The 24,854-nt window shown below is 50.6% G+C and overlaps 1 protein-coding gene across 2 annotated transcripts in view; it reads right to left on the reverse strand.

Annotated features, from left to right (window-relative positions):
* Nucleotides 1-8,259: 8,259 nt before the first annotated feature.
* The window catches only part of LOC121453545 (aminopeptidase O-like), a 226,130-nt gene continuing 209,535 nt past the window's right edge, over nt 8,260-24,854 (reverse strand). The window contains exons 14-17 of one of the 2 annotated variants that reach the window (XR_005975027.1): nt 13,651-13,737; nt 11,512-11,656; nt 9,164-9,318; nt 8,260-8,721 (exon numbers count right to left, since the gene is read on the reverse strand). Coding sequence is in view for 1 of the 2 variants with exons in the window: in XM_041660416.1 (XP_041516350.1) it covers nt 11,516-11,656; nt 13,651-13,737 (228 nt within the window). In the remaining variant the exon portion in view is untranslated. The remainder of the gene's footprint in view (nt 8,722-9,163; nt 9,319-11,511; nt 11,657-13,650; nt 13,738-24,854) is intronic. The other variant, XM_041660416.1, reaches the window with a different exon arrangement.

Genomic DNA, 24,854 nt, shown 5'->3' on the forward strand with positions numbered 1-24,854 from the left:
AAAGTACCCCAGAGACATGCATGGTGCATGGTTGGCAAGGTATTTCCTAGTGCCACAGAACCCAGGACAGCCTCGTCCGAGGAACATGCGGAATGAATGAACAGTGTGTGCTTCCCTCTTTCTTTCCCTCCCTTTCCAACCAGAGTACAGTGCTGCTCCTAGCTAGATGCCGAACTTTAACATGAAGTCTTGGTTTTATGAAACCATTATGAGCTATTAGCCATCAGAAGCCATTCACAGCCCACAATCCAACGTTAAGACAAAATAAGCATCTAAAAACCAGGCCCTCGTTTGTTCCACCCACCAGATAAACCCCCTCCTCTAACCCTTTCGGGCACACACCTTCTGCAGGTGTGATACAGAAAACACTGTACCTTTCTGTAGAAAGGACTGGCACTGTCCTCAGTGGTCCACACACAGTATCAAGTCCACAGGGGTGGGAAAGGAAACTGGGTGTGTAAAGTCAGCAGAGCGTGGGTGTGCATGCCTGCCCTGTTGACCTGCAGACCTGGCGGGTGTGCATGTGCCTGCCCTGCCGACTGCAGACCTGCTGTGCAGCTCTAGCAGGGTGACTGATGCTTAGTGGGTTTTGAAAGCATGAAAACAGGTCCAGGCTTCAGTCTCATGGTTGATTCTTCTAGTCCTGATGCACTTATGGGGCACTTCTCACCTAGAGCATCCCAGGACCCTCTGGGAAGTCTCCAGAGGGCAGGAAATCGTGCCCAGGCCACAGAGCAGAACACTAAGTGTGCCAAGCAGAGACCCCTGCTAAGCAAAGAAGGGCAACTAGCTTCTAACAAGTCAGGCCTGAAGGACAAAGGTTTTGTTCCCGTTGTGGCAGAAAGGCAGGTCCTGAGCTGATACCACAGTTGTGGCCTAGAATACAGGAAGGGTCTATAGCTAGGGAGGCCCCCATGGCTCTCCCAGACCCAGGAAGCAGCCCAGCAGCACAGAGGGATGAGCAGAGGGATGTTGGCAAGAAGTTCTTCTCAAATGAGGTGTAACCAGTACTGTGGTTGCTGTATTTTGCTGTAGGGCTGAGCTAGAAGCACCCCTCCCTCAGTGTTGTGGACCAATACATCAGACGTTCCAGATGCCATACCTGGTTGTCCTCTCTACAGAAGACAGAAAACCAAAAACCACAGAAGACTGATAAAACTGGCTGTTTGCATAAACAAAAGAAAGCCTCCCGACTACAAACAATGACCTGGAAAAGCATAGGCCACATAAGACCAAAAACCACTGCTCCAGCCAGGCAGGCAGGTCTCTGGGTTCAAGGCCAGCCTGGTCTACAGAGTGACTCCTAGGACAGCCAGGGCTACACAGAGAAATCCTGCCTCAAAACAAACAAAAAAGTCACTTCTCTAAATTTGAAACTTCTTAGACAAATCAGTAAGAAATGGCCACCAACCCAAGAGACTGAGAAAGCACAAAACACTGAACATGATGGGAAAATACAAACACTTTCTAAACACTGGAAAGGGACTTACCGTTGTGTTAGAGAATGCAAGCGAGGACAGTTATAGCTCCACAGTGTGCTGGAGGTCTGTAGAAAGGCTTTGACAGGCAGGGAGTCACTGCCTTTGTTGACTGCAAGTCAACACATGCTAAACTTGAGTGCACATCTCCTAGAAACAGTATGGTAACAGTCACATCCAGAATCCACCTGTGTTCACTTACCCCAAAGAAGGTAAGGTGAGCATTCGGGTGGGACCTGTACACCGGTGTCCAGTCACTGAAGACCGGGGTGATACAGTGTCGCTGCACACAAATGACAGCCAATCACGTTTACAGAAGGGATGCAGCTTCTGAGAAGGCTCAGCAGATGAAAGCATACACGCCTGGCATGGTGAGTCGGAGAGACCTGAGCCCACTCAGTTGTCCTCTGATCTCTTGAGTGCCGCACTCACCACAGCACACACACGTGCAGGGTAATTATAAATACAAAATTCTTAATAATGAAAACCTCACAGATTCCAATATGGAAGATGTTAGCTAAGCTAGACCGGCTAGACAGATGCTAAAGAACATTGCAGAATTCACACACCATCCCTAGAACAGAAGCTCATAATAGTCTAGTGGTGCCTCCAGGGACTTGGGAGAGCAGGGGATGAGGTTAGTCTTCTATCAGAGTACAAATGAGATTCTGTTTGGTAAGAGGAAGTTCAGAATACAGATGGTGGTGTCACCAGCACTGATGTCTGCTGCCAAAACAGCAAAGCAGTGAATTCTATGTTGTGAATATTTTACCACAATAAAACCACTAAAATCTAAATTATTGTCTGTCCTCCCTGTAATACACAGCTCTTCAGGTGTCCTTTCCCATCTCACATGCCCTGGATTCCAGCGGCAAGCACATTGAAGTTCCCTCAGATGCTAGTAACTCTGCATACACAGAACCAGGGCTCTAGGGTATAGCTAACATTGGGGGAAGCCCTGCTAAGTGAGGTGAGCAGAGCTTAGGAAGGAAAGCATACCCAAGGCCTGGCTCTGTCATCCAGGTTAGCATGTGGCTAACAGATGAGAACAGCTTTCCTGCCCAGTTACAGAAGAGACCAGTGATGGAACAGAGGACTCCGACAAAGTGCGTACGTGAACCAAATGTGTCTATTGCATGAAAATAATCCAAATGTGTAACTACTGTGTCCATGGATTCTTTACCCGAGGAGTCGACTAACTGCAATAGAAATGCCTTAAAAGAATGTGCTTACTGACCTTGTTCAAACTTTTTTCTTCCTCATTCCCACTTAACACAGCATTCAACCATTTCTAGTCCACATCATCTCGTGCAGGGAGCCTAGGGATGGTTTAGGAATGAGGGAAGGCAGGGGATAAACCCAGCACTGTGGGTCCAGGTGCAGTGGTGCGTGTCTGTCGTCCCAACTCCAGAGAAGTGGAGGTGGGAGGATCTGAAGGTGTCCTAAGGGGCACCATCTCCTATACAGACTTGGGTGTCACAGACTTTGGAATTTGTGAAGGGCACCATTGCTGCTCCAAGGCAGGATGCTGGTCTGTGTGCTTGCTGGACCATGGTGGAGACGCCTCTGCTGGGGGTAATTGTAGGAATGGGAGTTCTTACAGTGATTGGCTGAGGCAGAGATGAGGTAAACAGAGAGGAAGCTGTCCAGTTTTCAGAGTGTCTGTTTGTGTGCATGTCTGATCTGTGGAGAAAGAAATGGGAGGAGGGAGGAAGGAGGAAAAGGGAGGAGGAGGAAGGAAGCAGGAAGGCTGTGGTCTCCTGTACACAAAGTCAGCTTCTTGGTTGATTTACTAGGGGTTTTGTCAAACAGTGCTGAGTAAAACAGGTCAAAGGCTATCTGCGACTTTAAAGGAGACATCTGCATTACCCGTCCCTTCGTCGGCATGGTGACACTTTCACTGCTTTTCCCAGTCCTCGCAGTCCAGCACCTCTAGCTGGAGCCATGTGTTCCGCCATGCATCCTGAGGACTTGGGCTCCATCTGCCGTGTGCCCAGCCTTGTCCAGTCACCATCCCTACTCCACAACCCCCACCTTCCCAAAGCCTCCCACCCCTGGGCAAACCTCACAGCTGTCTCCATCCTTTGCGGGGCTGTGCTGCTGAGCCTCCAGAGACTTCAGCACTGAAGTGTGAGGTCAGGAACGAGGTGAGGTTCTGTAGTCCCAGGTGGCTTTGCTCCTTCCAGCCTCTCAAAGATGGAAACTCCACCAGGTTTAGAAGCCTACACTTCTCCCACGGGTTATCTCATCCAGACAGTGGGCAGCAAGGGAAGACCTACCGGAGGTAAAAGAACTGTGGAACTTGAGACTCAATGGTACAATTAGGTGTGGTTGCTGCACATCCCCACTGCCACCCCCTGGGTGTGCAGACCCGAGCAGCAGTGCACCAGATAAAAACGGGGCTTAGACAAGGCAAGATGGTGACAAAGGTGACTTCAGAAATCAGAGGCCACCAGGTGGTAGCAATGCTCACCTGTAATCCCAGCAGAGGCAGGCAGATCTCTGTGAGTGCGAGGCCAGCCTGGTTACAGAGGTAATTCCAGGACAGCCAGGGCTACACAGAGAAACCCTATCTTGAAAAACCAAAAAGAAGAAGAGGAGGAGGAAGAGGAAAGAAGAAATCAGAACCCACAAGGTACATACCCACTGGACTACACAGCCACAATAAGCCACATGGCCTGGCCTGTCACCTCCATGGTGGACAGCCTTTGTGGAATGCCTTGAAATACAGTGTCTCTGTTAGGGGTCTCCTAGCCTCCCTGGTCCTCCATCCTGGCAGTGGCTAGGGAAGGTTACTACATAGACAGGAGACACTAAGTGAACCCAGAACAGGTGGGAAGAGATCCGGTACCCATCCCTGTTCAGTCTTTGGAGCTCAGTATTTAACCCAAGCCTATTTTATCTCATGGCACTGAAATAAGCAGGTTTGGTAGTATGAGCTGTCTGCAGAAGGGCCATGAATCTCCAGCCTGTGCGCGCGCACACACACACACGTGTGCCAGCCAGGCTTCAAGGGCCATCATCAGCTGCTGAGGACACACTCTGGTGACTGTGTACTCCAGCTTCTTTTGTCTTCTGGGCATCCTTGAAAACAGGGCATGGACACTCCCAACTGTCTCAACCTCCAAAGCAAGGCTTCTCTCTCTGACCAGTTGTCCCATGTAGAGCTACAGCATCCCATCCAAGGGATGCTGGACACACACCAGTGCCAAGGGGCAAGGTTCTTGACAGCCCACCCTGTCCTGTGAAACTTCCCCAGCTTGCATGTGGTCACCTTCCTTTTTATACTGTCTGGTCACTGGGCTGGAAGAGAACAGTCTTCATCAATCTTGCAGACAGTACCAATGGGTGGGAGGGGGCTATAAAACCTTGCCCTGAATAGCAGGGCTGCTCCCCCTCCCACCTCGTAAACCCCACAGACCGGCTAGGGGACCAGTTTCACTATGGCTGCCTTGACTTCACAGCCCTCACTGAGACTACTCTCTGCAGCCTTCCCTGGGAGGATGAGGCAGCTCCCTACCCCCAGCCCTGGGAGCCCCAGAGCTGTGATGGGGCTAGGCTATTCCAGGGGCTCTCTCCATTTGAGGGCTGCTACCATCTTGATGGCTCTTTTGAATTTGGTGGCTAAGACTGAAATGTCCTAGGGAGGGAGTGTTCTAAGGGGCTGACTAACAACAAAGATTTTAAAGCCAATGCTAAGCCCCAGTGGGCAGCACATCCCTGTACTTTGGGAGTAGGTATGGCAGCCCAACCACCCAGAGTGTAGGCCAGCCAAGGCCACAAGCCCAGTACCCACCCAGTTCTGCTTGGGAGGCATGGCTGTGGCAGGCTGTGCTCCTCCACTGGCTGGCTCCGTCCACAACCCAGCTGGTGGTGAGCTGAACTGGAGTATGAGGCCTGCACAGGAGTCCTTCAGGTCTTCAGATCCCAAGCTCCTGAGCACGCCTTCTGCTGCTCACTGGGCAATAGCTGGCTGCTTTGGAGAGACGGCCGTGACAAAGGAAATGCTTTGGAGGACAGAGGTCCCTATGTGCACATCACAGCAGCGCTTGTGGCTGCCCACTGGGCTTGTGCAGCCATGTCCTGCTGAACCATGGTCAGGAGAGAAGCTGGTAGGAGCATGGCATTGGCCTGGAATGGATTCTGCAGAGCCTTTTCTTCATTTTAAAGGGATAGCTCAAGTTTAGAAACATCTGTTGGTTTCTGCCCCAGGGGCACACCATGCCATTTCTGCTTACCATGAGCAAGGATGACTTGTTAGGATATCATTATTTCATTCTTTTGATGCAAATTCCATTAAAAATAAATGCTTCAAAATATTCTAATTCTACAGGAGCAGCTGAGAGAGAGAGAACCCAGAGTCCTTTCTGAGACTTTCCCAACCCTCCTCCCTTCCCTTCCTGTCCAAGTCCAGTCAGAATTCCCAGTTCCTTTCCCATGGTTGTGGCCCAAAGCCCCACAGACAGGGTGGTAGGAGCCACTATAGGTAGGAGGCTACCAGCCAGGGAGCCCGACCCTTCCTGGGGTTCACTTCTCCTCCACCAATCAGGGCGTGGTGAGGACATGCTTCTGGATATGTAGAGGGATAGCACACACTGCTGCTTTCTCCCCACGCAGGGAACCATGGTCCAGGGGTCAACATCAGACGGTCCAGATGTGCCGTCTTCCTGCAGACCTGGCTACTTGAGCCAGGCAGAACCTGTCTCGCACTGGCCATGACTTACTGAGGCCTGTCCTAATCCACGCTGGAAGTCTCTGCAGATGACACGGTTTAAAGCACTCGTCTGGAGGAGAGACGGTGTGACGGTTAGGCTGCTTAGCTACTGGAGGGAAAGGCAGCCAGGTCAGGGGTGGTCTCTGTGAGGACAGGCTGGCACAGCTCTGGTCTGTTGTTCTCTAGTGATGGGCATCTTCTTGGTAATCAAAGTGACTGGTGACAGACAAAAGAGATTCGTGTTCCTGCTATCCTACTCACCTCTTGGCAGTGAGCCCACAAGGATCCTCCGGTCACAGCCCCTCTGCCTACTACTGGCATCAGCCTGTTGGCATGGTGGTTTGCTCCTGTTAGGTTATGTCTTACCCTTGGCCTAAGAGTGAGAAGCTGGCATCTTCACCAGGAGCCTATTCTTAGGGCTGATGTTTCAAGCCCGAGGTACAAGGGGGAAACCCTGGGTTCCTCCAGGAACGGTTGGAAAATGGCTTGGAAATTGTGCGGCAACAAGCATGCCTGGCCATGAAGCACAGTCTCTGTCCTTCCCATACTTAGGAAGCAGACTCAAGCCCAGGCTCAAGCTCACATCTGTGCAGTGGGAGGGACGGTTCCAAGCCCCTGCAGCTGAGTGGTGGGGCAGGGCATCAAACGCTCTGCTCTGAAGACCAAGAGCTCACACCGTGGTGCTCCACACTGTGGTGCTCTACACCGTGGCACACAGCAAACATGGACCTAGTGATCTAGTCCATGTCTTACCTGTGATTTCACTCTGCCCCACATCTGATTTCAGCAGCAGGCGCCCGGGGTGACTGTCCACATCTTCCCCCACCAGCAACTCATTCAAACTGGACCATATGCAGTAGGGAGAGCTCCTCCTTGGATGAGGCGCCTCTGTGGCGGTATCAAGCACCCTGACCATTCTTCCTCACTCAAACCCTGGTCTACATCCTATTGACAGAGGCTAAAGATGCACCGCTCTGGGTACTGCGAGGTCAGGTGACTCATGTAAGAATACACCCTTCTTGAATCCAGGAGTCTCAGCCAAGTGAGGGAAGCCTTCCAAGCCTCTGCTACAGTTATGCAGTGCAGGAGCTGCTGCCTACTTTGTGGGCAGGGCTGTTCTGTGTCTGGCCGTAGATGGCAAAGGCCAGCTCTACCACAAATCCTCCACTGAATTTGTGACACAGGCATCCAGTTCCAGTGAAGCTTCCACTGACCTGAAGCCATTGGAAAGAACCCAAGCAATCAAAATGACCCACGGAGACAAGGGCACTTGCCCCCCGACAAAATTCTACCTCTGCTTTGCTTTAGTGGTTGCTAAGGAAGTCAAAGAACAAAAGCAGACCAAACCAGTACTTGGCTGGTCACCCCTAGTTCACTGGACATAGAGAATGTTTCATGTTGAGGTTCTTACAGAAGGGCCCTATGGGTGTGTGGTCCCCACTCCACCTCTAGCCAGGCAGCCACAGACTCGGCCTCTCCTTTCAGGTCTTCACAGAAGGCAGTGCACTATCACGTTGGATTGGACACATTTTGATTCTTCTGCCATCACAATACACAGTGCAGCCACTGGTATGACCCAGGCTCTCAAGACCAAGGTTCTTTGGTCAACCAACACTTCTCTCAGTGTGTCCTGGGGCCTCCTGCCCCAGCGGGCCTGAATGCAGAACCCAGACAGGCAGCAGAAACTCTCCTTCCGGTTCTTTCTCACATGGCTCAGCCTGGTCCGGGCGCATGTGACTGCACCCACGGCAGTCTCAAGCATCTTCCTTTGGACAGGAACTGGAAACTTCTAAGAGCTTGTTCGATATGTTAATATTCAAAGGAAAGAAAATATGGTCTCACCGGAGACTCCCATAGTGCCAGACTGCCCGAGACGTACATTTTGGAAGAGTTGAGTCCCACACCACATTAATTCCTTTTACTTTCAGCTTTCTCAGAATTAACAGCACCTGGAGGCCTCCTGAAAGCTCTGGAGGCAGGAAAGGGATAGAATATGTGGGAAGTGCCTATCCTGACACATGCTCGCTCCTGGTCTTAAGTTGCATCAAATTCAGAAGCAAACAGGAATACCAGCAAATCCGACACTTTATTAAGACATCTTAGGCTTTCCTGTATTTTCCAAAAACAGAAAGGTTCTATTGAGTGAACACATCAAAAGGACTCTGCGGAATCTCTGGGGACCAGCCACAGAAGGTGTCGCGTGAAGCTGTCATCTCAGACCATGGCAGCAGGCAGCCAGTTCTCCATCTGCCTAGGGAGAGATCTTCACTCTCTGAACAATTTCAAGTCACAGCTCAGTCTTTCCAGGCCCGGGAACAAAGGCAGCAGCCAGGTGCAACAGTTTATGAGGCTTTATATGTGCCTTTTATACATGCCACGGGAGCCCAAAATGCAAGTGAGTGACCGCTGCTGTCGGCTGATGGCTTTAGCAGCCACATAATCCTCCCTTTGATGTCCAGGGTCAGTGCAGTCCTGGCCCCATCGGGGCTAGGAGGAGGCATAGGAAAGAGAGTCTCACTGTGATCTGTCCTGCGAAGAAAACAGCAATAAACTTTATTATCCAGTCACCTCGGTCATTCCTGACAGGAGTTCCCTCCACCTATGCCCTCCACTTGAGAGGGAGCTTTCGTGGGAGGACAGGGACGTGAATGGAGCCACACTTCACAATCCTAGACCTAGGGTGCACAGCCACACCATGGGCCACGCAGGGATGTGGAGCCCAGGGAGCAATGTGACAAGGTGGCTACAGAAAGAGACCCTCCGACCATGATGTATTCTCACTGCTTCAGAGGGCTCAACTCAGCCGGTGGCAGGGAGCCTCAACCACAGGGCAAACGCTTGGCTTCCCAGAACCAGTTCTGCGCTCCTTGGATCCCCACCCCAGGAGCACATACAGAGGGATACCACTGCTCTCCGGGTCTGGGACTCAGGCCCTTCTTCTTCTTCTCCGAGGGAGGCCCGCCTCAGGCACCTGCTCAAGGGCTCGACTCCTGTTCCTGCTGAACTGAGCCAGTGTGTGAAATGAACTGATATCAGCTCAGTAGGCACCGGAGGGCGGGTCCAATGACGGCGGGGCAGTGCCTCAGCATCTTCCTGCCAGCGGCTGTGGACACATGGAGACCTGGACTGCAAATACAAGACAGAGTTCACCACGTCCAGCAGAACAACAGAGCCCTCCCTCACGTGTGGCACTGGCTGAGACACGTTTGATTCAACTTTGTGATGCACCCGGGTTTAGTTTTCTGTGACTGCTAACGTATCTGATATTACAGTGAGCTATTCAGTGGATCTGTGTTTTCTGTAGACACACTTAAGGGCGGTCAACGCACTGCTTTCGCTCTTGGGTCAGGCTGGTCTCTCCTCTGGAATCTGGGTCCACACAAGCTGACCACCAGTGTGGCCTCTCTTGGCTGCACCTTAAGTGTCCCCATCTCACCTTCTCTTCAGGTGCAGAACTTAGCCACTGTGAACAAAGCGGAAACCAATCACTGTTCACCAATCAGCTAAGCTCTGCACCTTGTTAGAGAGGTCATCGCCGGTAACAATTAAAGGGCTGCCGAGGTCTTCGAGGTTGTTGGCTTCTTTTGTTTCCAAAGAGCCGCAAGGGGCCTCTGGTCTCCGAACTGCAGAGAGAAAGTAGCCACGGTTCTGCAGAAGCAGCCAAGGTCATGGTTGCGTGGTAATCCCTGGCAATGTGATTTTAATCTCAAGTCACAAATCAGCATGCCAGGAACCCAAGCAGCCAGAGCAGCTGAGGGCAGCGCCGTGCCCTACCACTCCCATCCACGACACTGGGCGGGCGTCCTCCTCACTGCCTCGGAGCCCAGCGCACTAGCGCAGCTGCCGCTGTCCAGCCTGCTAGGGGAACAGGCAACAAAGGACGCATCTTATCAGCTGTGTGGCCACCCTCACTCTGAGCAAGGAGCCTTAAACTCTGGGGACACAGCCTGCTCCCAGGCTGCAGACTCTGAACGGCTTCCAGGTGAGGAAGCGTTTCTCTGACAGGTGTGGTTTGCAGGGACAGCTCTTTCCCATCCTCAGCCTCCAGCGCTGTGACCAAGCATTCAGCTAGAGGGACTGGGGGACAGCAGAGAGAGTTCACAGGGGAGCTGACGATTGGTGACAACTCCTTTGCCTGCTTGGGGGCCCAGAAAAAAATCACAAGGAAGAGACACGAGAGGCACAGTGTGACTCTGGCTCTCCAAAAGTGAGGCCAAGAGAATGTGGAGCGGGACAGGGGCCTCGCGGTGATTGTCACACCACCACATGCACAACTCTTCCTATGGGTAAAGGTTTCCAGGGAAACGGCCCAACCCATCATTGGTGCGCTGGCTCAGGGGGCTGCACAGTTACTCACTGCACCCCATCATCTCCAAGTCTGACTATGATGCCCCCCCCACTTCTGCAAGAACATGGTCGTGCTTCAGGAAACTGTTTCCCCTTCATACTTATAGTCCGTTCAGACAAGCAGAATACTCAAACATACTGCACAGAAGTGGACTTTGTAACAGCAAAATGTGAGAATGCAAATGAAATATCCAACAATGGGTTAGGACTAGCAACACAATTCTAAATATCCATTACTTAGAAATCACAGAGAACAAGTAACACAAACAATGATTGAGATCTGATGCGAAATTTAAAAACACACAAAAGTAGACATTACATCATGTACCACCATGAGGAAAGTTCGAGAAGATGCAGAAATGGTAGCATGGCTGTGAGAGACACATACAGACCCACACTTCGGCCCACAGAACACCGTGCTTTGTGGCTGCGGAGGAGGCAAGTCGCACAGCCAAGACCTCAGGAGCTGGAGCAAAGCCTGCGCCAGCAGGAGATGGAAACACAAGTCATAGGGTGGGGGGACACCTGCTGCCCACCTCACACAAATGTCACTGAGCTGGGGGGTGGGCAGGAATACTCTTGCTTCCTACTTCACAGGGGGACAGAGGCAAAGGAGTCTCAGGTTTACTAAGCCTAGGAGATGCCTGCATGCAGAAGCTGGGAGCAGAGCAGTGTGGTACAGAACCCTGTGCTGGCCTTGACCCTGAATGTCTACAGATCCGTGCAAGACCCAAGGTGGAGAAAGCAGTGCCGGAGGGGCCATTACGCTTTCAGGAGGGCGCCTCTGTTTCACACCGGTGCATACATAATTCCAGGAGATAAATGAGGTGGCTCCAGGGATCCTGAGCCTTCCTGTCCCCAAGACCCTTTGACAGCCCTTACTAGGATTTCTGGTGCTGTGGTGGTCTTGGCTCATCACGTGCTTACAAACTGACTTGGATGGTTGGGAGAGGAAAGGAAAGAGAGAATTACCTCTTTAAAACAGCATTTCAGACACCACCTGGGCTGAGGCTCTGTCCATGTGTTCCTTCACCAGCTCAAAGCACCTGTGGGCAAGCTGCTGCTGCCTGGCGTCCTCACCCACCATCAGCTCCCCATAGAGGTAGACGCCCATGGCCTGCAGGGCATGGACACCAGAAAAGAATGGAAAAGGGTAAAGAGCTGAACATGTTTGTGGGGCCATGTTTGTATTCGCTTTGTACAAGCTGGTCTAAAAACACAAATGAGAGAAGAGAAACTGCATCAGCTGACCAACCGCAGTCTGCAGTTTCTACTCTCTCTCCCCTTTGTCCTCCTCAAAACTCTAAGGTAGCACAGGTCTTTAATCCCAGCACTGGGAAGCAGAGTAGGCAGAGCTCTGTGAGTTCAAGGCCAGCCTAGCCTATGAAGGAGTTCTAAGTCAGTCAGTGTAACATGATGACACCCTATCTCAACACCCTCCAAAACACACACACACCCACCACCAAAAAAACAACAATAAAAACATGAAATTTTATTGACTCTGTCACTCTGATACTGAGTTCAGGAACACTCTGGGCAGAAACAGAGCTCCACAAATGGTCACTATGGAAAACCCTGTATCTGTGAGGGCAGTGCATCCCGAAGGACAGCCAGCATGAACTTGCTCACCAAGCCCATCACCTCCCAGGCCACAGGGACCACAGAGCAGTGCAAGGGCAGATGTTGCTGGTTTGGCCCAGCCAGGCCACTTCTCACTACCAGGTCCCCAAACATCAGACATTCGCTCTTCTGCTTTGAAAGCCATGCTACAAAGGCTTGGATTTGCGCTTTGCCAACATTAAAAACAGTCAATTATGTTCTGCAAGGCCCAGAGTTCTGCCTGCTTTCTTCTTCTGGGGAGCTTCCCAGGGGCTACATTCCGGCTCCACATTCAAAGGACTTCAAAGGCAGCGTAAGATAAAGACAGCAGCGGCTTCCTGCTAGACTGAAGCATGGCGGTGCCTGTGTGCTGGACACTGTGGTTCTCAGGTGCCTGTGTGCTGGACACTGTGGTTCTCATGCACTGAGCTGCTCTGGGCTCGTGTGTGATTGTGTGGGGATGCCAGGTCCCCTGGAACCGGAGTTACAGAGAGCTGTGAACTGCCATGTGGGTGCAGGGAATTGAACCTGGGTCCTTTGGAAGAGCAGCCAGTGCTCTTCACTGCTGGGCCATCCTCCAGCCTTCCCTCAAACACCTCTTACACCACTGTGAAAATGAGACATTTCCGTTGTAAGAAAATCACATCCCTTTCTTTTTTTTTTTTTTTTTTTTTTGGATTTTTCGAGACAGGGTTTCTCTGTAGCTTTTGGTTCCTGTCCTGGAACTAGCTCTTGTAGACCAGGCTGGCCTTGAACTCACAGAGATCCTCCTGCCTCTGCCTCCAGAGTGCTGGGATTAAAGGCGTGCGCCACCACCGCCCGGCTTCACATCCCTTTCTTTACGGAAGAACCAGCCCTCTCTTTGCTGACTGCCCCGTCCTCAGACCCTGTCAAAAGTCCTTTTGTCCACCCCACACCTACTATCCAACCCACCAGCCCACAGTTTGCAATAGGCTAGCCAGAGGTGCAGGCTGGGGTTGGGAGAGAATATGTGGTACATGGGGGATGTCATGTGGGAACACGTCATGAGGTACAAAATGTCAGAGGAGGTACCCTGAGTGGTGACCCCAAAATGTGCTACAGATCAAAGAGGTGACAGATGAGGTTATGGACAGTACAGACACACACAGGCACAGACACACACACACACACACACACAGAGCCTGGCATTCAAGGCAGGAGACTTTCCTGGGGAGGCTGGGCCTGGCGATCCAAGGGTGTCCCAGATGCCTCGCACACATGCTGTAACTGGAATAGGACCACAAACTGGATGGACCCATGGTGTTGCTAAGAAATGGCCTTGGACTGAAGTTTGAGAGCAAGTCTAACCTAACAGCACACTCCATCCAGAGCAAGGACAGAGGGCGGGAGCGTCTGTGGCACAACACTCTCTACCAAAGGACAGAGAGGAGATCACTTATGACTACCAGTGAGCCATCCCACGCTAACATCAGGTATTCTCTCAGGACTAGTGAAGGCAGCCGATTTCCAGCTCCTGGAAGCCACACTCACCTGATCCTCCTGCAGGAACCTTGTCACCTGCTCGTACGCTCTTGTGTACTTGTGCTTGATGATCAGTTCACACCATCGATGGCGAACCTTAGGAAGGAAGACAGGAAACCAGGTGAGCAATGTTCCTTGCCTAAGAGGGCCTCGGGATACACGGTCTCTGAACTGCAATTTCACTGAAGCCCGAGGACTTCTACAGTGTGGCTGCCTGGACATCTGCACTTCATGTCTTCCTAAAGGAGAGGGCTGGCACTCCTAAGCACAAGGACCACCAGGCACCATGAGTAGAAAGTGCACGAGTTCAGACAACAGCTTCACGGCAGCACACACAACTGTGCCAAGTTAACGGGCAAGTGCAAACAGGAGTCACACACCAGGTCTACACTCTCGGTGCTGCCAGCTTTAACAATGAAAACACAGCATGTAGGAAGATGCCAACTCCAAATGCATACAGCATTGGGGTACCCCTGCTGACGTTTAGAGATGCTCAAGCAGAAGGCTCTTGACCTGGCGGCTCCCATATGCACCGTGCACACCTAGTAGAAATGCATGCTCTTTTCAAAGACTGTCATGAAGGTTTGCCTGCAGGAACTTGCCAGGACCCTCTGCCCTACCTCTTACAAATTCAATAGGCACCCACTGCCTGTGAGACAGCAGTAAAGCCGCCAGGGACAAGGGCCATGCAGGGCCATCTTGCCATCTTGCTGAGTGGCAGCACCATGTTATCACCACTATCACCACTTTAAACCAGGAGCTTCTGCCTGTTTGGCTCTCAGACTCCAAAGCGACAACTGCTACTTGCAAGCTGTCTGAGCTACACTCAAGTGAGCAGTCAGCCAATCAGGGCATGCTACATCACTGCATCAGTATCGGCCTCCAGTCGCCCTTATCTTCTCCGCCTTTGAAAGTAGGACTGGCTCTGCAGCGATCCCTTAGCAGCAACAATAAATGGACGCAACGCCAGCATCTTGGCTCGGCCCCTGCAAATCACATCACTCTGCGAATTCCAGTCCAGAGTCTTCCCCTAACCCAGATAAATAGATTTCCAGAAATTAACAACACACGGGGGTGGGAGTGTTGGGGAGCCGCTAGGAAGCCATGAAGAATTAGTTCTCCCACAGTCCCTCCAGAGGCACCACCAGGACATGGGCATCTGGTCTAGAGCTGACCCTAGAAGCAAATGTGCAGAGCCTTGGTGTTGGCAGGCCCTGGGGCTGTCTGAACCTCTGCTTTTCCTCCCAACTCAAGGTCATTTCCAGTGGTCTAACCATACCCACCCCAGCAGTAAAAAGCCTTTGTCGGTGAGTTTTGAAAATGAGCAAAAGCCAGGAGACCTGGTATGACAGTCGCTGGCTTAGGGACCTATAGCTCTGCCAGTCGCTCAGGCCAAAGAAAGAATCACTTCTCAACTGCAGGGCAGCAAGAGACCTGTACCAATTCGGAACAGTGGGCACTCTGGTCTCTCAGGTCCGACGTATCCTGCGGGAACCTGGCTGACTTACAGGCCTGCCACTGTGATTTCTGTCAGTCTGAAACTGTACAGTGTAAAAGGAGGCTTTGGACAGGGTCAGGACTGAGGCTCACTACTATTTGGGTAAGGGATTAAGTGTTATTAATGACAGCAGCATGGTGGGAACCCTGAAGAAAGATAAGTAGAGAGGGGTCCCTAGGAGGAAGGGGAGGTTCTATATCGCTGACAGACTGATGGGCACTCTATAGTGCATGTATGTAGTGAAGGTGTCTCTGATCATGGTTGGCAGATGGGGGTGGGGAGTCTATTAGCTGGGGTCTGTGTACAGGATCAGTTGTGAGGGTAGGGGAAACAAGAACCCAGACAAAAAAGGATCCACCAAGTAGCTTATCCCCACTGCTTTTGAGACAGGGTCTCAAGTAGCCCAAGCTGACCTCAACTTTGATGCACAGGGGAGGATGATCTATGATCTTGAACTTCTTCACTTCCTGCCTCCACTTTCCAGGTGACAGGATTACAAGTGTAAGCAACCATTCTAATTTATGCAGTGCTGGGGATAAAACCCAGGGCTCAGCGAGCACTCCCTACCCACTGAGACACATCTTAGTTGCACACAGAGAAGTAACAACATACAGCAGGGTCCATTTCCTATTAGAACGAGGCCCCATAGGTGGGGGCAGGAGGCTGCAGCCTGGCTGGAGTATGTGACGGTTCAGAAGGCCATGCCACAGAGGCTCTTTCACAGCATGAAGTCAGCGTTTCCACTCCGCTTACAGTCAGAAATGGTTTATTGTCGTGACGAATAAGAGAGCCAAGCTTCTGAACCCTGAAGGCTCACACGGCATCCAGGAAGGACAGACCGTCTCCCCCACCCCGCACAGAGCAGGACAAAACAGTCTTTTCAACAGTAAGGGCTACATGCACTTCAGTATTTCAAAGACAGGATGTTTAAAAGACACCAGAGAGATGCTGCATGGCTGAGAACCGGCCCACCCCGCCCACCCCAGTCTCCACTCATGCAAGGGCTTTCAGTTTTCTTTCTATCCAGTTCTTTGGGCAACAAAGAACATCTTAGTTTTCTCCTCCAAACTTGCGAGCACCCACAATCACAATTAATCCCCTCCCAGGACAAGGTGACACCTGTCACCCCGGCAGTATTTGAAAGTGAACACCTGTGGAAAGCTGGGTTGCTGTCTTCCAGATCACAGACCTTAGTGCCCATCAGAGGCGGCGGACACTAGCAGGGAGACAAGGCTCCTGCAGTTAGCCACAGCTCTCAGGAGCAGCTTGGTTCATTTGCATATTCCTCATTGTTAAGTAACTAACTGGTGGGTTGCTGTGGGATGGTCAACCTTTGGGGGCACACTGCATACATCCATGACAGTGACTGGCACCCAGACTCCAGGAGGCACTAGGTAAAGTCCAGCGTGTGGGTGGGTGTGGGGGACAGGAGGAAAAACTAAGGCCATTACCAGAACCCAGAAGTTGCCCCTCTCCATGCTAGGACTGTTCGTAAAATTTCTGTGCAGGCGCTGCCTCTGTTCTGGGTTTTCTTACCCAATCTAACACAACAGCAGAGCGTGCCCTAATTTAACAACAACAATAACAACAAAATCAGAGCAATAGACTGTCTGGACTTGTTTTCATGAGTAAAGAAAGACTTCCCGGTCCTGAGTAACAGCTACTGAGTGTCCCGTCAGACCAGAACTGAACTGAATGCCCCCAGAGGGATGGTGCCTGCAATAGTGGAGACAGAAGACAGCCCACGGAGCCATGGAAACCCAGGTGTGTGTGGGCACTGCTCTGCTCAAGCAACAGGCATGTCTGTGCTCTCAAAGACCGTTAAAGAGGCCTCCACTGTTCACTCCCGCCAACAGTCGCTGCTGGGCTCACAAGGTGTGTGCTGGGCATCAGTGCCAGAGAACAAGGGCCCCAGGGAGGAACCTTGTGAAGGTGGCCTCCATCTTTCCCAGTCTGTGTAGCAAAACCATCTTTTCCTGTCACTGGCTGTCCCCGCCCAGTCCGCCTGTTTCCAGTGTCGGGGAGACAGCTCCGACTAAACCAAGTCTTCCAGTCAGAGTCACTCTGACTCCTGCATGGTAGTCTGCTTGCAGTTTTGAATGGTTATACTTGATTTTACTGATTTTTTTCCCTTCCTATGGTTTTTCAATTCTGTTCTTTTAGTCTTAACATTTCTTGTGTTTATGTGTATTCAAATGATCTAACTGCACCCTTGACTTTTCTTTGGTTTTCTGAGACATTTGTTTGATCTGTAGCCCAGGTTGATCTAGAATTTCCAACGTAGCTCAAAGTTGCCGCCCAAGTTCTGGGGTTACAGGTGTGAGCCACCACGCTTGGGAAACCACACTTTAACTATTTATGCTTTACTATACTTCAACTGTTGGTGGAGTTAAAAATTTAATGATTTAAATAGTTGTTTGGTTGAAAACATCACCTCAGCTCCCTAACACCCCTTTATACAAAAAGTCCAGATTGTTTGGCTGGGGGCTTCACCCCAGTCTTGGCATAAGCCCCCTTCCCTTGGAGTTGCCTTAGTCCAAACTCCACCTTCAAGAAAGCCCGCCAAATGGTGACCCTTCCCCAGGGAGGGTTGAGACCACTCCCACAGGCTACTTAAACTGCCCCCCAGAGAATGAACACATGGTCTCCCCTTTCCTCTCTTCCCCTCTGCATGCCTTCCTGGGGCCACCTGGGAGCACTGCATTAAACATAGGCATCTTTTATTTGGTCTGGTTCGGTCTGGAATTATTTGTGTTGGCGGAGAGGCTTGTCTAAAACGAAATACCTAACGTTAGTGACTAAAATTCAGGGCGCTCCTAAAGTTTTGTTAGGAACCCCTGGCAAGTGTGGAGTTAGCAAACACCTAAGTCTGAAACAGCATCCACATGGTCGGGCCAGACCTAGATGCAAGAGGCTATAGGAGAGGTGGCAGCCTGTGAGGTGGGCGGGCCGATTCGGAGTTGTTCCTGGGAGTGCAGTTGAGTGGCTCCTGCCTCTGTGGAGCCTGCGTCTCTGGCTGGATAATACACGACTACCAAGAACATGTTCTCTCTCCCCTTCTGAGCTGAAAATACAGACAGCAGACAATCCCGAGTGGGGTGCAGAGACGGGGCATAGCTATAGCCTGGCCGGCCCTTCACTGCCCCACCAGGCTGATGGAGCTCCCGTGGCCTACGGACAAGCGGTGAAGCACAAGGCCTAGCACACAAATGACAGGACAGAAAGTCTGGGTCACTGGAGTCTGCCCAGCTGTTAGCAGGTTGATTCTTGTGTGACACATCGGTGTGCACACTTCAGGACAACAAATAACTTTCGTGGGGTGTGGTGCACGCCTTTAGTTCCTGTACTCACAAGGAAGAGGCAGGCAGATCTTTGCAAGTTTGAGGCCAGCCAGGGCCACTACACAGTGTTCCAGGCCAGCCAGGGCTACACAGCAGGACTTCATCTCAAAACCAAACAAATAAATGCCACCCCCCAAAAAAGAAAAATCTTAGAAAAACTTATTTCCAGGATGTACTGCTCAGAACGCAAGAGGTGAGACCCACGCCACTGGAATAGACTCCGGAACTCTGCACCAACACAGGGTCCTGGGGTACGCAATACTTCATGCGCTCTTTTGGGTTGGGTGCAGAAGGGAGGATGGGTACATGGAGGATAGGTCTATTCAAATAGCCTTCCTATCAGAACTGCATCTGAGGCCAGACAACTAAACCTGTCGGATAATGTCTTACAGTGGGCCGCCAGGGTGGACTGTGGCAACAGGTCTGAGAGACTGGGACCCACTAAAAGGCATCTATAGGCCTTGGTTCGGGTCCATGGTTCATCTAGTCCAAACACAGTAGAGGCAGCTAACTATGTAGGTATGGGGGAGGGGCGGTACAGAAGGGTTCCAGCAGGCACACTTATGCATGTGCAAACGTGTGCACAGACAAGCTTACTTTTCAACAGTTCCCTCATTACATGCAACACGCTGAGTTTTTTATTATAGTTTTAAAGCTAGCTGATAACATACTAAATAAATTTGTGGCCCGCTGTTTTGTGGGGAATTGGGCAAATCTACCTCCCTAAAGTGAAGATCAGAAAAGAGTCGGACTTCAGGGAGGTGGGGACCACGCCTAGGAGACTCTAGACACTGCAGATGACCCCTATCTAGCAAATGTGTCAGCTAAGTACTACGGCCTTCTCTCCACTACAAAAGTTGATTTTTGAATTCGTGAGACTTTAGGAGAAGGTAGCAAAGGGGAACGGGTGCCCGAGTGACAGGGTACGATCTACAGGGGTGGGGGGGCTGTCCTCATCCCAGCATATAGTGACAGTGATGGCTATGAACAGGGTGGGCTCCAGGACAGAAAAGGGAGAGGTGAGACCACACAGCTCCACACCAACTAGCCCTGGCCGTGCGTGACCACTGGATGGAAGAGAAGCAGCCTTGGGAGATGATGCTCACAGCACCTTCTGGGTCTGAATTACCAGGACCTTCTCAAAGCAGTTTTATACTCACCTGGTCTCACATCAGCCCTAGCTGTGTGGCAATCCTGTCCTATGAACAAGGTTCCTGTGAACCAAATGGTCCCTCTGGGCGGAAAGTCTCTTCATTTGCAAATAACACAGAGAAAACCCGCTCTTCAGACGTCTGCAGTCTTAAAGCTTCTATTCTTGAAGTATGCTTCAGGTCCAGCACGTGGACCCTGCCCCCCCCCAGGGAGCCCCATGTCCAGTGATCATCCCTCCTGCTATGTTTACTGACAGTTACAGCAATTTAAATCCTTACATCACCTTTGTACGATGCTTAGAAAGTCAGGAGCCTGGAGCCATTCAGCCACCCCCACCCCACTGGCCTCCACACAGTGCCTGCTTGAGGCGTGCTTCTGAATGAACAGCACTTCTGCAAGCAGAGAATGCTTTCATTGACTTTGAAATTATAATGCACAGTTGGAAGCTATAAAATGCTTTGAAGAATACCACCCATCCTATTTATGACAGGAAGCCCCTTTTTTCTCAGTCCTTTTGATTTTGAAATTTACTGCTAAAGGGAAAAAAAATCTGTCCATGGAACATGATCTGGGAAGCCCATTAAACCTCATCTGGAGTTTCATTTTGTATCTGTAAACAGAGAGACGAAGGCTTGGGGCTTTTTTAAGTTAATAAGTCTACACTGTAATAAACAATCCTGCTTTTTCAATTTGTGTCCTTAAATTAGATTTACTTGGCTTTAAAGAGGTTCGCTGCTGGTGAGAGGGGCAGCCTTTGCAGGGCAGCTACGGGCTGATGGCACTGCCAGCTAAGAACTGTTTCCCGGTGCAATGGTGCACCCTGACCTCCTCTCTCTTCTGAGACCAGAGACCTGTAGGCTGTGGTGTGCGCCAAACTATTGCTCTTCTTTCCTCTCACTGATCCCCGCTCCCAAAGGACTATAAAATGAACATTATTCGTCTAATAAAGGAAATTAGACCTTATTTCAGCTGCTGCTGTACAGAAAGGATAGTAAACACTAGACCTGGTATGAAGACAGACACAGAGGCTAGGAAGATGGCTCTGTAAAGTTCTTGCTTTGCAAATACAAGGAAGGAATGGTGAGCCTGTCACTCCAGCAACCAAGAAGACAGAGACAGGGACTCGCTGGCTGGCAGCCTAGCCTAACAGGTGAGAGACAACAGATGACTCCTGAGGAGCCACACCTGAAGCTGACCCATATCCATGCACAAGAACACATACACTGGCAGACATGTGACTTTGTCTGCGGTAGCACACTGAGCGGTAACTCAGTTGCTGCAGCAACCACACTAGCATGGACAGAGAGGACCAACATTAGTACAACAGAACAGAACGCAGCAGCCTCACCTATGTGTGAACCAACTCCTGTAATCAAGGCAGAACCCCCTCTTTCCTGCTCCCCGATAAGCAGGGGATTTCATTTACGTGACTTTAATGCCATTATGGGTTTGGTGCCGGTCAGGAGAACTTAGGCACTGTGTGGGGCTTGCACTGGATTCAGACAGTCATCACCTTCTCTTCCTAGACTTCCCACTGAGGAGTGACTCCTTTCAAAATGTTCTGAGGTCAGAAGTAAGAGCACCAGTCCTTTCTCTTCAACAAACAGCGCCTAGTCTCAGCTGAAAAGAGGACTTTTGCTGCTGGTAGGAACAGTGACCAAGTCGGCGCAGCGATGACCCGGAGGTCTCACTAAGTCCCCAGAGGCTCTCTTGAAGGAGTTTCCACTCTTACCCCAGCACACAAGCTTCTGGAATTAGTCCGGACAGGAGATCCAAGAAAGACTGGAGCAGCACGCAGAAGGAGTCTTCCTCCTGCACCCTCCAGCCATGGCAAAGACTGGGAAAGCCAGGACACTATGGCCTAAAGGGAATTCGTGGAAGACTGAGAGTGTGGAAGGCGCAGAGACATGAGCACAGCAGATACCTGAGATGTGGGGGAGAATCAGCTAGAAAAGGGGGTGTCCTGACCCCACTTAACAGCCACATGTGTGCCCCCCCTTCTTAATGGAATGGTCACTACTTCCAATATTCTCCAAAGGAACTAGAAACACTTCTAAAAGAAAAGACTCCATGTTAAAGACTCGGGGGAATGGCTACACTGGTCATCTTGCCGAGTAGCTCAGTGTCTCTCTCGGGCTTCAGTTTTCTTTGGATTTTGCTGTGGCTGAAACAGGAAGGAGGCATGGGCCACAGAAATTACAGGAGCTGAGTGTCTTTCACAGTGGAAATTTCTTTGGATTGGACTGAGTCCCAAAAAAGTCTGTCACAGGTTTGTGCCCTTGAGTAAGTGAACTGAGGAGAACTTGACTTGTTCCTAACTAACAAACACTGCAGGTGTGAGGTGGGGACCGGAGGCCTGAATGAGAGACACTTCTACAGATTCGATCTGTTAAGGGACTTTGGGAGTATAGAGAATTGCTCCAAGCAAAAGTACTACACCAATGTCCTGTAAATAGCCAAAGACAAACCCAACCATCAGCAAATAGGGAAAGGCAAGTAAAAACCACAACCATGCATGTAGACCCAGATAGCTAAGATGAAAAAGAAGACAGTAATGTGTGTTGACAAAGACACAGAAAAACTACAGCCTTCAAACGTTGCTGGTAGGACATAAAACTGTTCTCCCACTCTGAGAAAGTCAGGCAGGTCCTCATAATAGTCCATCAGAGTTAGCGCTTCTGGGCGGCCGTCCGAGCGACCCGAGGAACCTTTACACAAACACTCATTGTCCATGACAGCTGCTGGGGGCTGACTAAATGGGGCATTATTCATAACATCAAAAATATTCGGCAATAAAAAGAATGAAGAAGAGCTGGAGCCAAAACTTGGTGGCAGAGTACTGGCCTAGCATGCAGGTAGCCCTGGGTTTAATCTCTAGCATCTTAGTAGGAAAAGACAAGGACAAAGAGCTGAGGGTAGCTCAGTGGCAGGATTTAATCCATAGCACGGGGAAAGTACTGATATGAACTGCAAGCAACAAAGAGCCTGGAAGCCTCTGCCACGAGAAGAAAGTCAGTCACAAGGTATCACATGACACAGATCAGAGTCTACACACGCAAGCGTCCAGGCTAAGCAAACCTAAAGGGATAGACGGGACAGACGTCTGAGCAATACTGGCTGAGGAGCTATTGGGAACCAGGGTCCTTCTGGGACTAGAAAACCACAGGCTTATACACTTTAAATATGTAAACTGTAATGTGTACGCGCGCGCGCGCGCACACACGGAAGGTCATCTTGTACCCTGCCACACAAAGAGAAGACCATGAGCCTATGAGTAGGAAGCAGAAATGAGATCCAGCTCTCAGGCCTGTGGGAGCTGCACTTGTTGGCAGACTTCACATTTGATCTGTGCCATCTGCTTCCCACAGGCACTAGGAGCCGGAGAAGACACTTGGAGAATTTTGGCAACATGGCCCTTTCATGTTGCAACATTTAAGGTACACCTGACATCTTTGTATCATTCAATTTACTACGACAAAATAGAATTTAAAGTTCTCTCTCTCTCCTTCCTCTCTTTTTCTCTCTCCCTCCCCCACCCCGTGTGTGTGTGTGTGTGTGTGTGTGTGTGTGTCTCAGTACAAAGCACTGACAAAACCCCACACACTGATACTACCAGGGGCTTTAAAGTGATAGGAACATGAGGTGTAGTTTGGTTAATTAAAAAGTCTCCAGCCTTAGGAATAAGGGAACATTAAAAATAAGCAACAAAAAAACAAAACAAAACAGCACAAAAGTAAATCTCTACTTTTGTTATTCTACATCAGCTTAAAACAACAGAAAAACAGGAGACAACAGTGTTGCTGGGTTTTCATGGGCAACTTCTGTTAACACTGAAACAAGAAAGAAAACTACGAAAGGAACACTGAGCAACATTCTCCTGACTGTGTGTGCAAAGGCACTGTTACAAACCAAGCACAAGGAGGGAGAGCACAGGATACAGCTCAAGAATGACGTGACCGCTGTTCCTTTCTAAGGCAGATGCAGAGCTGGAGCGGCCTGTCAACTGCTTCAGTTCACAAGCACCATCCTGGGTCTTCATACAGACGAGACTCAATCGGAGCCACCTGAGTGGCCCATGGGCTCCATCCTGAGCTCAGATTCTGGAGTGTGTGTCTCTCATCTGCCACCTGAGTTTGAGCACCACAAAGGTGTCACCTGCTCTGAACACTGTGTACTTGTGAGCTGCCAGGTGGAAGACAATGGTGAAGTTGTCCTCAGAGAGCTTTTCTGTGAGATGTACAACAGGCTGGCTTTGAACTCACTGTGTAGACCAGGCTGACCCCGAACTCCAAAGTCTGCCTGCTTCTGCCTCCCAGGTTATTGATTAAAGACCACACCCAACCTTAATTACTGTCCTGGATACCAGCTCCCTTACTGTCCTTCAGTATTCTCCATCACTCTCAAACCTGTCTCAAGAGTTTCCTCGCACAATGATGCATTCTGACAGTGCTGGATGGTGCCGTAGTTGTCTTGGCAATGAGGCCTCATGTCACCTGGTACCCAGTTTAGGTCACCAGAAACTAACTGTGCAGAGGTAGCTGACAGGGCAGGGCCATGGGTGCCAAGGTCTTGGTGCGGAGGATTGTCTCAAGCCCAGGGCTGCACTGAGGAGGCACACATGGGTTTAGCAGGGTCAGTCTCTGCCTCACCACGCTATTTAAATTCTGCTGGGGGCAGGGAGACCCAGAGCCCCTGATGAGGTTAGCCAGGCTCTCTGACACAGCCAGCAATGCAGAGAAGGGGCTGTGAGCGACTGCAGGCTTCTCCACAGGCTGCACGTGGAAGTGCAACAGATGCTTAGAGCGATTTTCCTGGTGTCCACGGCACGGGTTCACCATCCTGTACCAGTGTGCTGCCCCCTTCATCTGCAGGTCGTCTTCTCTTCTATCACAAGAATCCACCTCTTCATTCTTGGAAGCTTTGGGAGGGCAGACCGGGCTCCAGGTGGCCCCTAAATACCGACAGCCATCTTTGTGGTTCACATACTCTAGGTTGTTAGTCATCAAAGGCTAGACAATTCATCATGAGATTTTAAAAACTGCCTTTTCCTGAACCCACTGCTATCTTAGAGCAGGGCTTCTTAACAGGGACTTTGCCCCTTAGGAGACAGCTGGCAAAGACCTAGAGACATTTGGAGTCCTACAATGGGAGAGAGGGAACCTCATATACAGAGAAGCCTGAGATGCTAAGTATCAGAAAGTGGGGGGCGGGAATAAAACCTT

The sequence above is a fragment of the Microtus oregoni genome, unplaced genomic scaffold, assembly GCF_018167655.1.
Source record: "Microtus oregoni isolate MIOR12 unplaced genomic scaffold, Mior012 000011F_ref0000422, whole genome shotgun sequence".
NCBI lineage: Eukaryota > Metazoa > Chordata > Mammalia > Rodentia > Cricetidae > Microtus > Microtus oregoni.